Source organism: Pseudorasbora parva, chromosome 23 (assembly GCF_024679245.1).
Source record: "Pseudorasbora parva isolate DD20220531a chromosome 23, ASM2467924v1, whole genome shotgun sequence".
NCBI classification, from domain to species: domain Eukaryota; kingdom Metazoa; phylum Chordata; class Actinopteri; order Cypriniformes; family Gobionidae; genus Pseudorasbora; species Pseudorasbora parva.
In genome coordinates this window covers 16,196,586-16,213,097 of record NC_090194.1, presented here as the reverse complement: position 1 = coordinate 16,213,097, position 16,512 = coordinate 16,196,586, and the positions used below count along the sequence as shown (strand labels likewise).

Below are 16,512 nucleotides of genomic sequence, written 5' to 3'. Positions count from 1 at the left end.
GTCATGCTGAAACAGGAAGGGGCCATTCCGAAACTGTTCCCACAAAGTTTGGAACAGACAGACAGAAGAGACAGAGAAGCGTGCTTCATCACTACAGAGAACACTTCTCCACTGCTCTAGAGTCCAGTGGTGGCGTGCTTTACACCGCTGCATCCGACGCTTTGCATTGTACTTGATGTAAGGCTTGGCTGCAGCTGCTTGGCCATGAAAAACCCATGAAGCTCTCTTTGCAGACCTTGAGCTAATCTAAAGACCACACAAAGTATGGAGGTTTGTAGCTATTGACTGCAGAAAGTTGGCGACTTCTGTTGTGCACTGTGCATCTTAGCATGTGCTGACCCCTCTGTGATTTTATGTGGCCCACTACTTTGTGGCTGAGTTGCTGTTGTTCCCAATTGCTTCCACTTTGTTATAATACCACTAACAGTTGACCGTAGAATATTTAGTAGTGAGGAAATTTCACGAATGGACTTATTGCACAGGTGGAAACCTATCGCAGTACCACACTTGAATTCACTGATCTCCAGAGAGTGACCCATTCTTTCACAAATTTTTGTAGAAGCGTTTGCATGCCTAGGTGATTGATTTTATACATCTTTGGCCATGGAAGTGATCCCAATAGCTATGGCAATATAGTGTATCTACTTTTTTAAGGTTGCCATGAAATCAAAATTGAAGTTTTTCAACTTTCAGAATGAATATGTTAGACTTACTGTTATCTATAAGCTAGTGTGCTCTAAAACAATGGCAAAATGCGTATTTAGAAGATATAAGCATTTAAAATGTACAGTGTCTTATTTCGTCAATATGGATCAATGATTTTAATGACATCTCTGCAATTTAAATTCTCATCAGATTTTCTGTCCAATCAAATGCTCTCTAAAATCTAAAGCATCCCACCCTCTATTATAAATGAACACTGAAGCTGCGGATGAAATTGGTCACTTGTTCACACATTTAGTATTGACATTTACTGGCATAAAATGCACTATGTAGGGGATAGGGAACAATTCAGACACTAAATTCAATTGGTACAAATGATGTCTGTTCGCGTTCAATGTCACGCAAACCTCTGAAGCGTGCACACCGTCTCCTCCGGTCCAGAGGCACAATAGCACAGAGTGGAACATATGCACGCAAAACGCTATGTTTTAAAGCAATAATAGAGGAAATAAGGAGGAAAAAATGGAATCTGCAGATTAATTGCCTTTGGCTGAGCTGTGATATAAACTAAAGCTATTGGCTATTTTTAAGGGGAGGAGCTGATCGATATGTCCAGCCCTGAAATTAGATCAACACGTTGAATAGTGCTCCATGTTTCAAGGCACTTCCGTGGGCCTTTAATTCAGGGGTTCTCAATTCTGGCCCGCAAGATCCACTTTCCTGCAGAGTTTTAACTCCAACCCTGTTCGAACTCAGATGCCTGTAGCTTTCCAGTAATCCTGAAGACTAGATTAGATTAGACTGATTAGAGTTGGAGCAAAACTCTGGATCTGGGCAGTGGATCTTGTTTGCTAGATTTCAGAACCCCTGCCTTAAATTTAGCTCACTAGGTTTTGGAACACAGCTGTGTTTATTTGTCATTGTTATAGTCTTCAGCACGTGTGCCAGAACTGAAAGTTTGTCTCTAAAGCTTGTTTATTCTGCCTAATCTGTTATAATCCCAATGTACACATATTACAAGTGTGATACAGAAGGATGGTTTTGTCTTTGAGCTTGTAACTGTCATCCTCAAAACTCTGTCATGAAGAAGTCCACATCACTGGCTAGTCTACATTCGGGTAAGACCACATAGGGACAGCATTAAACCATACCCCCTGAGGTCAGGCACTTTCAGGCAAACGCTCAGCCACTCCAGAGTAAACAAATCCTTTGTTCCTCTCTGAGAACCTTCAAAGATAAACATCTGTTTTGGGTAAGTAAAAAACGCAAGTGCAATCTTGCCATCAGCATGTCTTTGATCACAAATGCCTTATGCCCATCCCCCTTACGCCAACAATGAGAACGCTTGGCTCGTGGGGGCGCAAAACCAAATGCTGTTCACAACATGTTGCCATCGACTGAAATGTGTTGACATTCATTTATGCAGTTGTAACATAAAGGCTTCAACTTAACTGTTTTTGGCTTCCATGCATACATAGGTCTGCCCTGTTATGCTATATCATTATTTCGTTTGACATCTCAGCCTGTCCCTTTAGTTTACAAAGAGATAAAGAATGGAATTGTTTCTTGGCAAGTGTCTCTGCTGTCTTGCTTCATCTTTGTTGTGGCTATGCTGAGAGTCGACATGTAAACAGCCGAATTGTAGCTGACAGTTGCAGCCAGCTGCTAAGACGTTCTTAATCTTCTCTCAGTCTCTGTTTCGATCGCTAGCTCGCTCTCTCTTTTTCCAAGTAAACGCGACAGAAGCCCAAGCAGTCTTTCAGGTATTCAAAAGTAGTTGCTTTAGACAAAACAGAACTGCTAGATTGTCACCTCTGTAGTTCATTAGCATTAGCATTACGACAAGCAGGGCAAACGTGTTCAAATGGCGCAATACATGGGTTTCAAAAGTAAACATTCATTCATTTTGTCCGTGCGAGTAAAGCACGTTGTTCATTCATGACGTATAACCTTTGAAATACGAGAGCAAGTAATTATATACATTTAGATAATAAATGATAAAGTATTATTATATTAAAGTATTATTATACTGTATTTCTACCATTACAAGGTACAAAACAATCATCTGAGCAACATGATGAACCCCATTTCCACTGAGATGCAAGATGGAGGCAGTTGTGTTTATACTACATGAAACAGGAACGAGTGGATGTGATACGAGACATAGTTGTGTCACTTTCAGTTACCTGGATGATCATTCTTACGCACAGCAGACATTCAGAATCAAGTATTCAAAAAGGTGATGATAATGTTTCTGTAGAGGGTCATGTTTGAATTCCCAGTGAAGAACTACACTACCAATGATGCTATCGAGAAAGATCTGCCAATAAGAAAAAACACAGCAAATTGCTCAGCAGTAAGCATACAATCCCATGAAGCATTGCGAAGAAAATAATCAAGTCCCTATCACTCACTAGTTGCCTTAACTTCATAGTATGCGGACAAAAGCAACTTTATCCACTGATAGCTATTCAGAAGTAGACGACTTTGCTGACTTGTTTCTTTAAATATTCAGAACACTCAGCAATATCTTTGTGTGTTTGACGGCAGAAAGAAAGCAATTTGGGTTTGGAACATCATGAGGGTAAGTAAATGATGACAGAATTTTTCTTTTTGGGTGAGCTATCCCTTTAATGAATGAGCCTGTTGTGCTCAGGCAGTAAGCTCATTTAGAATTACTAGGCATTTGTGGGAGACCACCGGAAAAAACATCTAAGCAAACACAACCCTTTTAAAGTCATTTTATTCAGGATCCATTACATATTGTAGGATTCACCAAGGGTACAAACCAAAGGGCTGAGACTGTTAAAGTTAATATATATTTTTTGCTTACCCTTTGACACCTTTTACCATTATTTATTATTTTTGTGAGCACTGGCCCTTGTGAAACAGTGCAGTAATACCATACCAACATACGCACACTCAAACTCACTAACTCGCACAAAAGCATTCTGACGTATTTTAAGTAGCGAAAAAGACACATTCAAACTCACATTTTACAAAGACTAAAACAAGAACGTGAAGGGTGTTATTCCACTGCATCGTTTTCACTAGACTAGATTTCAGTTTGCATGCAGTGAAACATACATAAGACAAGTGACACATGGCAATAAATTAGCATATAATTTACAAATTAAAAAAAAAAAATTAGTAACAGTGTACAAACATTAATAATACTGAATATAAAATGTAAGCAACTATTCACAAAAATGCAAAACTCTCTTCTATAGGTACAGGTTAAACAATGTGACATTCAAAGACACAAGTTCACAGCGATCAGTACCAGTTTCATTGAGTGTCTTATTGAGAGTCTGTGTCCCAAAGCCAGTAAACTTGTACTTCAAGCCTTAGGATTTTACAAAGCACAATATCAGGATGCTCAGCATGTTGGGCCTACAGTTCCGCTATTCGAGGTTCACTCTTGAATAATCCCAGTTTAAACATTTCATAACAATACATAACCAATTCATGTTGTTTGTGGCTACAAAAGAGTAGCAGCAGCAAAAGTAAAATGGTTGTATGATTAAAAGCACAAAACTGTTCCATAATTCCTCAATTTCAATCAATTGGGTCCCATAACAAAGGCGAGATCTAAAATTGAGGTTTCCCAATGCTCTATAGTTTGATGTTCCCTTGGCTAAGAGAGCAGGGTGTAAAGTCACTCAGTCATGGATGATGGAAAAATGCAGCATGTAGTTGGTGGAATGTTTACATATGAACTTAAACCAGTGTGAGGTAAAAGGACAGAAAGGAAGGAAAGACAGTAAGTAAAATATGCTAAAGCTCTGTTCCAAAACTTAGCTGCTTTTCTGTCTATGTTTTACATAGCCGGCTGCTTTCTATGTCATGAAAGCAAGTATGCTAAAGTAAACGCTTGCCCAACAGGCACATGCGGTCCTGTTGAACATACTTAGCATGTGCTCTTGCGTGGCTCTAGTAGTAAAGGCCCAGGTAGGCTTTATTTTCTACATTACGCACACGCCTTTCAAAGCGAGACATCTCTGCGCGCAAGCCTTTCAAAGTATACTCTTTTGGCCATGAGCGTGGAAAGACTCATTCAGCTCGTGCAGACTATCTATTGGACTTTATTTTCAAAAACTCAAATCACTTGCATATGCGCTGTACTGGGATGTCCATGGAACCTCATGTCGAAAAATTACATCACATGGACAGTGCATGAAGTATACTTTTGTTTAAACAGGAATAGAACCTAGTGGCTCAGTGGTTCATGTAGGTTGTCTACAATCCAGAAGGTTGGTGGTTCAATCCCGGTTTCACCTGACCAAGTGCCGATGACCATGGAGGTCCATGAGCAAGTCACCTAACCCCAGCAGCTCCTGACAAGCTGGATGGACATCACCGTCGGTGTATGAATGGGTGAATGTGAGGCAATATGTAAAGCACTTTGGATGGCCATAGGTCTGTTGAAAGCACTATATAAATGCAGTCCATTTACCAATTAGTGACTGATTAATTTGGAACACAAAGGCTACATAGGTCTCGGTTCCGTATGTAACCCTCGTTCCCTGAAGGAAGGGAACGCAGACGTTACGTCAGAACTGACAAAATGGAGGTTTCGCTTAGAAGCCAGCTGCCTTCGATCTCAATCAAAATGAACCACTGGCATTAAAAAATGCCATGGGTCTGTGGAATTTGCATAATGCAACTCCGCTCCACCATGTGGGTATAAATGGGTGTAACGTGAGCTGCATTGCAGGCTCACATTTATGTTTATCTGCTGAGGAGCCGAGGCTGAGCGCCCCGGCCATACCAGCGGTACAGCGGATGTGGCATGGGGACGTAGCTTTTCCGTCAGTACTGACAAAATGGGGGTCCCAATCTAATCACGCCACAGTGGCTGTCTTCCAGCATCCTGGGCTGACCTAAGCTCCCTGCCTTGGAAATTGAATGATGAGGGGCCGGCTCAGCTACCAAGATACACTGGGAAGCATATCCCACTTGGAGAAATGCAACACAATGCCTACCCGTAGGGAGGACTTAGGAATACACGTATGTCCATGTACGGGCTGCATAGGGAAGAACCTGGAGTATCCCACTGCAGTTGGAATATTTCAACCCCAGGGGTGGCAAGGGTCTTGCCAAGGGAACACACGCGCTCAAGGAGACATACTGTGGAGAATACACGTGGTGGTTAGCCAGCGGGGAACCATGCACATGGGGCACCTAGCCAGACACGAGGACTGGGACTATTTGGGCATGCACTCTGGTATCAACAGTGCTGGAGGAACTCTGAGTGAATAAGCACACAAATCCAGTCCGTGGAGTGGAATGGCGCAGCAAGCAAAGATACCTGAGCCTGTCCAGTTACTGGCCATCTGGGGTGAGTACACAAGAGGACCACTGATGGGAGTAACACCGTTATAGATAAACGGCGTTACTAACGGCGTTCATTTTTTCAGTAACAGTAGCGGGCCGCCGGAGCAGGATATGTTTGATAGCCTCAGTCTGTCTCTGTGTGGCCGAGAACTGTTGCGCGCAAGTCGTCGACCATCCCGCCAAATAGCCCATCCTGGGAGATGGGAGCATTTAGGAACAGTGTCCTATCAGACTCGCGCATCTCGGCCAGGTTGAGCCATAGGTGGTGATCCTGGACCACACAAGTGGACATCACCTGACCCAAAGCTCGAGTGGTCACCTTTAGTGCCAGGTCAGTGGCCGCCCGGAGCTCCTGCATAAGAGCAGAGCACTACGCTTGTGCATGTCTCTGAGCACCTTGGCCTGATGGACCTTAAGGATGGCCATAGCATGCAAGGCAGATGCGGCCTGGCCCGCAGCCTTATAGGTCTTGCCCACTAGGGTGGACGAGAACCTACAGGCTTTGGATGGGTGCTTTGGTTCGCCACACCAATCTGAGGCAGTCTGAGGACACAGTTACATCGTAACAGATCACTCAACGTGGGGAACCACAGTGTACCATTTGGCCACGTCTCTGTCAAGCGCAGTAAAGGTGGAAGCGGCTGCCAAATGGTCGTGGGAAGACAGCAGGGCCTTCCACAACTTCGACACCTCTTCATGCACCTCGGGGAAGAAAGGCACTGGAGGCTTGCGGGTGCACTCGGCACGGGCTGCTCCCAGATACCAATCGTCAAGCCTTGAGCACTTAGGACATGGCAGAGGGTTCCACTCAAGCCCAATGCTCTCAGCTGCCTGGGCTATCATGGCTGTCAGTTCCGGATCAGACTCTGGCAATGCTGGCACTCCCGAGGGAGGCAGTACAGTGGAATCCTCATCTCCGGTGGAATCCAGCCCACCTTGTGATGCAGTGATTGACATGATGTCATCCGCCGGCGCCCCAAATGAGACGCTGGGCCCTGGATGGGAAAACACCAGCACCTTCATCTGGAAGCACCATGGGTTGCAGTGCAGAAGAGGGGGGTGTGACCCGAGGAATGTTCGTTAGGTTGGCCCACACCGTCAACCTCACCAGATCACCCTGACCACCAGCCAAAGTACTGCCTCGCGAGGAGACAGTAGATTGGGGTGTGGTATAGGGGACTCTCCTTCCAGCATGGAGATCATTGAGTCTCAATCGCAGCACTGCGATGGTCATGTTCCCGCAGTGAGAACATGATGGATCCATGAACACAAACTCGAGGCCCAAGCACACCAAGCAGCGATTCTGCCCGTTAGACAGACAAACCTGCCGACCGCACCCAGGATCGGAGCACAGGCAAGACATCTTTAAAAAAGTAGCGCCACATGCAGTTTTAAGGGGGTCTCACACCGGATGTGAAGCTCAGCGCCGTGCCACGTCGTTAAAATTCGAACACATTGTTTTCAATGAGTGTACACACCAGCGGCGACATTCGCCGCATGTCAGCGCGACGAATCTGGAAGTTGTTCAAAATCCTGCTGCGCCACAGAGCGCCATTTCAAGGTTTTATATTAAATTTATATTATATTTCCCTCACATCGTCAATGTACATACTGATTTCACCCTGTGCTACAAGATACACCCATCGTGCAGCTCTTCTCTCAGAAGTTGATTCAAACGATTTCGCGTTTATAATGTGCGCGTCCGGTGTGCGACCCCCTTTACTTAGGCAGAGTGCTGAGACGCCCAGGGAGAACACGCACGCTTGCAAACACCACTGCACAGATCGAACTGGAATGCGGAACTCGCTGGAATGCGCCGAATGCCAACATTCTGGGGAGGCACTTGTCTTGAAGAGATATGAACGCTCAGGAAGGCAAGTAGAATTTGGCTCCGAAGCAGAAAAATAAATGCGAGATTGCAATGCAACGCCGTTTATACTCACGCGGTGGGCCGGAGTTGCATTATGCAAACTCCGTAGAACCATGGCATTTTAATGCTATTGGATCGTTTTGATTGAGATCAAAGGTAGCTAGCTTCTAAACGAAACCCCCATTTCATCAGTACTGACGTAACTCTGAGTGTACTGACTGAAAGGGAACTCCATATGCCACACAAACAGCATTCGTAAAGTGCACAGGAAACTTGATTAACAATTATTTTCAGTACAGTTTAATGTTAGCATGTTGCTGAGTTAATGCATAATAGTTTAACAAGCATAAAAATGCACAGCGCATCAGCACTGGGTTAAATTGTGTTTAATATATTTTCATACTATTCAGTGTTGAGTCAAATATTTATATTCTCACGTAGTCTGCAATCTAGATTTTTTCACACAGAGATTACTACAATGCCTTCTAGGTTTTCCTTTGCAAAGGTAATACGCCTTTGATAAAAAAATATATATATATATTTGAATGTGTGCGTATATATATGGAGTTATGGAGTTAGACAGGGAAGCATTTTGTCTCTGTTTCTTTTTAATGTCTATTTGGATGATTTATCGAAGCTGCTAAACAGCTGTGGAACAGGCTGTATGGTTGATAATATGATTATAAACCACTTGTTGTATGCGGATGATCTAGTGATTTTTAGTACGTATAGTGCTGGTCTTCAAGAGTTATTGAGCATCTGCTCACAATATGGCACAGATTTTGACATTAATTATAATGCAGAAAAGAGTAATATTATGATTGTCAGGAGGACATGAAACTCACATTTGCTGATTTCTCTCTGTCTGGTATTGTTCTTAAGGTGTGTGATGAGGCTAAATATTTAGGACATTACATAACTGATGACCTGTCTGATCATAGGGACATTTTTAGACAATCGTATGATATATGCACAAGCTAATATGTGAATCCGAAGATTTCATATGTGCTCAGGATCAGTGAAAACTACCCTTTTTAGAGCATTTTGTACCCCTATGTATACTGCTCATTTATGGCGCCGGTATAGGAAGAGCAGCTTGCAGAAACTTACTGTAGCATATAATGATGGGATGAGGCTGCTGCTTAAGGTGCCACGTTGGAGCAGTGCGAGTCAGATGTTTGTCAGTACTGGTGTGCCCACCTGCTCGGCAGTGCTGCGTAATATCATGTACAGAAGTACGTGTAGACTGACTGACTCAGCAAATAGAATATGTGTGTGTGTTTGTATTGGTGTTATTGTATTGGTTGTACAAGTTTTTGGACTGTGTGTGTCCTGAATAAAAGTTTTGATTGATATAATATAGGACCTGCTTGCTTTTTGGAACAGCCTTCACATCAGGAACACACCTATGATGCCTTTAAAAGCGTGCCTAGGCTGAAAGCTCACTAGAATTTGGAACAGAGCTAAAGTATTCTTGGTTTTCTGTCGGTTACTTCGACCACATACCCAGAATGCATCAAGGTCTTATAGCACCATGGGGCCAGAAGAGCCGCCCACTGAAAAGATGAACGAAAGAAGGGCAGTGGAACAAACAGTCCTCCACTGAGGAAAGCACCATTGAGTGTGGAGGGTTTAAGATTGTGGGCTGGAAGCATTATGATCTCAGGGAAGGAGGAAGAGGGGGTGTCTTGGAGGTAGTCGATGGCAAACCGGATCTGCGGTATCTGGCAGGTTACCCAGGCACTGGCCCTTTACTTAACTTAACTAATGCATCAGCATCACAGACCTGGAGATCTCCAAGCAAGTGATCCCCGTGTTGATGAATTGTCTGTGTATTCTGCTGATAATGTGGCAGATTGTGGCTGCAGCACGCATTTTATGTGAAAATTATTGCGTCTGGAACACGGCAGGCTCCGGAACAGACGCGTAGATGTCAGAACCCCAGAATTTAAAGCAAAATACGGATCCATAAAGCAGAATCACGTCAGAATCTCAATTAATGTCTCTCTGGTGTCCGCAATAATTCTAGAGACACAATAGTAGAAACGTCCCTTTGGAACTAATCTGATTTTCAGGCCTTGTTCGAGTGTCAGACAATGGTGGAATTCTTTGGCCTGTGGTCATGTGATTCAGCTCAGGAAAACAGGTGGCTAGCACAACTGAACATCTGGACTCCAAAGCTTTAATTGAGATTTCTCCTGCACAAATTCAGCACCAAAGCGCCCAATCACACAACCCTGTTTGTCTTTGGCCCTTGGGTATTAAAGTTATTTAAGAAAGGTATTGCCCAAAAGTGTAACATCTAGGGCTGAGTTTAGAAGTTCCTCAACTGGTAGAGCCTGCCGCTAACAACTCTGAAGTCAAGGGTTGTAAACTTGAATGAAATGTAAATCACTCTGGATAAATGTGTCCATGCATATCTAGAAACAGTTTGAGCTGACCAATACAGGCTCTAACCATCTATACTGGGGGTGTCAAGTCCTATTCATGGAGGGCCAATGTCCTGGTATAGATGGTTAGAGCCTGTGTTGGTCAGCTCAATTGGACACTCATAGTCTATGCTTTTAAAATCAAACATCAGTTCATTCTCTACCAGGTTTGCCTACCCTGCCTGTTGAGAGCTACCATCCTGCAGAGTTTAGTTAAAATTACAAGCAGGTGTGTCGGAGCTGGGTTGGAACTGAAGTCTGCAGATAGGTAGTCCTCCAGGAGAAGTATTAGCTCTCCACAATCTATACCTATTTGTTTTAGGGGTGGAAAGTATCATTTGGGGGGAAAATGCCCTAAAGTGGCCGTTTATGTGGTCACCATGCTTGGAAACGTTCCAATTATATCAGGTGGCAGATCAAGTGAATAGCAGTGTTTGCACTCTCATTGTTGGTTGTGGTACTTTTCCACATCACTGTCAGTCTCTGATGCTCATTTTTCCTGAAATAGCCAACTCTTGCTGAAAACAAATGACTTCCGATTACTCTGATGCTGCAAGTGCAGCAATCGTTGTGGTTTTCGAATGCCTCTGAATGAAGGGTTGCCAACAGAAACGTGAGAGGAGTGTGTACGTGAGACACGGGGATATACCAACAATCCATACTGTAGATGGGCGCTTCTGCCATGCTACTTCTGTGAGCGTTGTGTCCAGCACTTTGGATTATAACAACAGATAATAATAACCATTAGCAATTATTATTATTATTATAAAAATAACAACAATAATGATCATTTTATACATTCCCACTTCACAGAAGTGAAAATAAAACAGGTGTCAGCGCAGCGCTGAGCAGTGGTTTGGGTTCCACAGGGCTACAAGCAGTTATGTGTGTGTTGATGAGTGAAAGAGAGTGGCTTCCTTCTCCATGCCCGGCATTGGCTCCTCCAACGCTGGTCTGATTTTCTCTGCCAGTTTTCTCTCTCTTTTCCTCGTTGCAGCATCTGTCTCTGCTTCTCTCCGCAGGGTCAGTGTCCTTGGCACGTCTTGCAGCACATCTGCCTGAAGTACGCACGACTGCAGAACTTGAACTTCAGCACCAATGGGCAATATGCCACCTTATTTACGTCTTTGCACTCTGAAGGAAGAGAAAAAAAGGTGGAATGAGAAAGGATACGAGAAGGAGTGAGTAAAGTAGTCGATGCTGGGGAACCACAAAGGGGAAACTTGAAGGCTTGTGCTAAAGGGATGATTTACCCCCGAATTAAAAGTTTCTCATTATTTACTCACACTCATGTCTTTCCAAACTTGTATAACTTTAGTGGAACACAAAAGTTGGGACTGTTAAGCTCCAAAATTAGAATAAAGGTATCATTCCGTGCTGCATTTTAAAACTTACAAAGCCATAAGTGGATTTGTGTAAGAAACAGAATTTGCTATTCACTCAAAAATCTTTTCAAAGTAGCTAGTATATTTAAGCATTCACCATTTGAGTTCCACGAAATAAAAAAAGACAAATGGGTTTAGAACGACATGGGGCAAGTAAATAATGACAGACTATTCCTTTTGGATTGTCTATTACTTTAAAATGCTAAGGAATATGGACTTGCCTATCTTGCCAATGAAAAGCATGTTTGCATTTCCTCTTTCCTTTTGGGGTTTTAGGATGCGAGTCATATATCAGATGCCTGTGTGAATCCAGTTGTAATCAGTCCAGGGTTTTAATAAACTTATGAAAGGGACCGCCAATGGAAAGACTCTGAATTTGTCATCTTCATCACATTGATGATATTTAGTGGTCCATGTAAATCTCACTGTCCCATCACAGAATGATGGTACAGTGTCAGAGGGATGATTTACAACTTAGCCTGTACTAATGTTCATTTCCTGTCTATTCCAACTTCTTGTTCCATGGTGTCCTAATGATAGATTTCCAGTGAGTAATTTTTGTTGTACAAGAATCTGTCCCTCTAGTACCCCAATACGCAGTCTCAAAAAACCTTTATATAACTATCTTCTTCTTCTAATTAGCCTTTCCAGTTATCCAAACAAATATTAAATAGCACAAATAAGGCCCTGTCCCAAACGGCACCTTAAACACTCACTGTCTTCCTACAAGTCCGCACTTTTGTGACGTAACGCCACTCTGACTGCAGAGAAGTCGTCTGTTGTAGACCCAGTGTGCGAGCACCCTAAAATGACCTAAAATGGCGGCGACCATTGTAAGTCCACAAGACCGAAAGTGCATATGAAGTGCGCCATTTGGAACAGGGCCTAAGTATTGATAGTGTAGCAAACTCCATATGCTAAGCTAGAATGATAATGAGTTTATGGTATGCTGAGGTATCAGGCTAATCTGATAGCTGAAAATTAAACTGAAGACTGTTTGTATTAAGATGTGTTTTGGTCAATTGGATCACAGGTAGAGTAGGGAGTCCCGTTTACTCTTGGTGGTTTAATCCGTCTGTATTGTCTACTTCCATTTCTGTAATAATTTCTTTGAGGGGAGGATCTATGGGCGGGTAAATGTATGGGCCTTTCAGAGTTTACATGTTAGAAATCAGGAATGGTGAGAGAACATTGCTTGGTTTTTTTTCTTCAGTGTGTGTGTGTGCATTTTATCATAGTACTTGAGATTGTGTCTGTAACATAAAATAACATGCTTGAGAACCTTATGTGTGAATATGAAGGACAGATGGTTCTTCTGCAGAAGACAAAAGTGCCAAGTTTAGCAAATAAACTAATAACTGGCCATATTTTGAATGGATCTCCATGGAGAGGCTTCACTATGCTGATTAAACTGCTTTTGTTTAAAGGTCCCATTCTTTGCGATTCCATCTTTCAAACTTTAGTTGGTGTGAAATGTTGCTGTTAGAGCATAAATAATACCTGTAAAATTATAAAGCTCAAAGTTCAATGCCAAGCGAGATATTTTATTAAACAGAAGTTCCCTTTCAAAGCCTACAGCGAACGGCCGGTTTGGACTACACCTCTGCACTTCCTTCAGGAATGAAGTCACTAGAACCGTTTGTTGACGAACCCTCCGCCCACAAGAACACGCAAATTCGGGGGCGTTGTCCTTTTGCTCTGTTCCAGCTCAAATTGATAAGGCAATATAGACATTTTTGCAATAACATTGAGCGCGCGTATCTCCCCGTTATGATAAGAGGTGGGACCTTTCCGGTATGTGCGCTAAGCTGCCGTCCAATCACAGCACGGGAAGCGCTTGCCTAATCAGAACTTGTTACGTATTTTTGAAGGAGGGACTTCAAAGAACAAGGAAATCATCAGGCCAATTTAGGACAGAGGAAACAGCGGTATACAGATAAGTAAATTGTGTGAAAAATACTGTTTTTTTACATGCGAAACATGAACTCATGTTATATTACACACTGTAAACATAATCAAAGCTTCGAAAACACGCGAAGAATGGGACCTTTAATGTAATGTAACAGCCTTTTGGCTAATCTTCAACATTTTTCCCATTTAAAGGGTTTGTTCACCCAAAAATGAAAATTATATCATTAATTACTCACCCTCATGTCCTTCCAAAAAAAAAGACATCTTCGGGAACACAAATTTAAGGGGTCATGAACTGGCTTTTTCAATTTTTTTATACTGTGTCTGAGATTTTCTATAATGGTTTTGAGGCTCTCTCCTGAATGCTGGGTTTTGATGGGCGTGCTGCACTGGAGATTTAGAAGTAAATGCCCATGGCTAGGATTGAATAAGATTTGCATATTTAATGAGCTTTAGCTCCCCTGTCAGTTCAGTTCACATGATGGAGGGATTGTTTTGAAAGCGGCAACCGGAATGATTCTCCCAATCACAGTGCTCGTAAACGTCTTTATCAAACAAACACAATGATTTATTTCTCATCCACCTGTGATTGATTGGAATCTTATTTTTGTATTGCATGACCCACTCGATCGACTTGATCAACTTGACCAGATCATGATCAAAAAAGGAATATTATTTCACTATCTGAGATTCACCGGCCTGCCGACGGGCTTACGTTTTGTTAGCCCATCTGGAAAACACAAGCCTCGGGACTACTATTACATATAAAAAAGACGTTTACTCACATAAGTGTGTTGCACCATTCCTGTCAGATCCAATATAGAATGCACAGCATTGTGTATTAATCTCAATATGTCTGCTAGTCCAGCATCAAACTGAGACTTGTTTACAAACGATTTTGCTGTGATGTTTTCCCCATGTGACCTGAAACTTCATTAAATAAATTATCACGCATTTCCTAATATTAGGAGCCGAAAGAAGCTTATGCAGCGACTTTGTTCTTCCACAACCAGGAAAAGCGCAATATCTTGCTATCTTCTTCGGCATGTTTATTGCTGCCGGCTAGCGTGAGCCGAACAGCTCCATGAGTTAGTGGATGGGGCTACTGAATTAGACGTGCTTATTATTCTGTAGAGGCGGTGTTTCGCCACTAGATGACGTCATGATGCAAACACGATTGTTTTCTGGGCCTGGTGTCTATAAAAGCTTTTCTTTGATTAACAATAAAGTTTTCAGCTCTGAAACTTACAGGATATTTTTATATTACCATGACCTTTTATATATCAAAAGCTCAAGGGAAAGTTGATTTCTCAATTCATCAACCCTTTAAGATATTTTTTATGAAATCCGAGAACTGTCTAACCTCTTCATAGACAACTATTTATTTAACACTTTTAAGCAGAGGTGGACAGTAACTAAATACATTTACTTGAGTACTGTACTTAAGTACACTTTTTGAGTATCTGTACTTTACTGGAGTATTATTTTTTCTGGAAACTTATGACTTTTACTTCCCTACATTTGAAAGACAATTATCGTACTTTTTACTCCACTACATTTCTATCAAGGTCAAAAGTCGTTTCTGTTGCAGCTCTGAAAGTCGGTGGATGATTTTGTCCTTCTTTAAAAGGTTTTTGTTGTTGTTGTTGCAGACAGTCTATCAGGAATCACTCTTATAGTCATAAACATTTCCCCAACTTTTTTTGAACACTGATCTGTTCATAGCAAAATGGAAGTGTGTGCACCCATAGCCATACTTTGAAAGTATGTTTCAGTTTTAAAAAAAAATCAAGATTAGTTTAGTTGGCATACACATGGTCCATGTCTTATAAAATATCAAAAATATAAACGTCTGGGAGAAAGAGAATGGTAGAGTTGGGAGAATATCAGATGCATCAGTGTATTGGATCCGTGCATTCGACCTTAAAGTGACAGCAGCTTTGTAAAGAGCTTTGTAACTTATATACAAGTATTTAAATTAGTTTAAGTTAGTCGTATGGTAGTATGTCAGATGGAGCATCACTAAATGACTAAGTGTGTATTTATACAACAATAATAAAATAATGCATTAGCATAAAAAAGGAAATTTACTTTTATACTTAAGTATTTTTGAAAACAAATACTTCTGTACTTTTACTTGAGAAAAAAATCTGTTTTTACAAATTTCACTTGTAACAGAGTAATATTTGACCAGTAGTACTTTTACTTTTACTCAAGAAATAGAGTTGTGTACTTTGTCCACCTCTCCTTTAAAGGTCCAGAAAGGTAGGAAAGACATCAATACAATAGAGTATTCTCATCGCTTCATAAAATTAGCATTGAACCACTGGAGTCACATGGGCTATTGTTTCTTTCTGGGCCTTGAAAGTGTTAATTAAATAGCTGTCTATGGAGGGGTCAGCTCACAGATTTCATTAAAAATATCTTCATTTGTGTTTCAAAGATGAAAGAAGGTCTTATGGGTTCTGGAAGGACATGAGGGTAATTTATGAGAGTTATTTATTGACAGAAATTTCATTTCTGGGTGAACTCCTTTAGCATAAATTTTGGATTGGGAAAAAACACTGTTTTAAGCCACGGGCAATTTTCCAACAGATACATTTTAGGCACTTCTCATTCATTTCTATGGTATCTGCAAATAGTGACTGAATGTCGCACAACTCTGACAGAAATTCAATGAAGTCAAGGTTGTAATGTTATTGGTTATCAAGGCAGACATAATCCAAGTTGACTGTTATGATTTTTCCTTCTGGTAGAGCTGTGGAGGTTGGTATCTCGCAATAATAAGACCATCTCTGGAGAGGGACAGAATCTTGCATGACCCTGTAGCACTGGAAAACTAATAGACTTCCTTTGCATGAAGGCCAAAACTCTCCCTTAAATGAGGCCATGACTCAGGGCCTGGACACAAGCCTCT

The 16,512-nt window shown here is 41.9% G+C and overlaps 1 protein-coding gene across 4 annotated transcripts in view; it reads right to left on the bottom strand.

Moving 5' to 3' along the window:
* Positions 1–3,395: 3,395 nt before the first annotated feature.
* Positions 3,396–16,512, bottom strand: part of adamts6 (ADAM metallopeptidase with thrombospondin type 1 motif, 6) — a 128,276-nt gene continuing 115,159 nt past the window's right edge. For all 4 annotated transcript variants that reach the window (XM_067433835.1, XM_067433836.1, XM_067433838.1 and 1 more), the window contains one exon: positions 3,396–11,433. In XM_067433835.1, the coding sequence (XP_067289936.1) occupies positions 11,324–11,433 (110 nt within the window). In that variant the 3' untranslated portion in view covers positions 3,396–11,323. The remainder of the gene's footprint in view (positions 11,434–16,512) is intronic.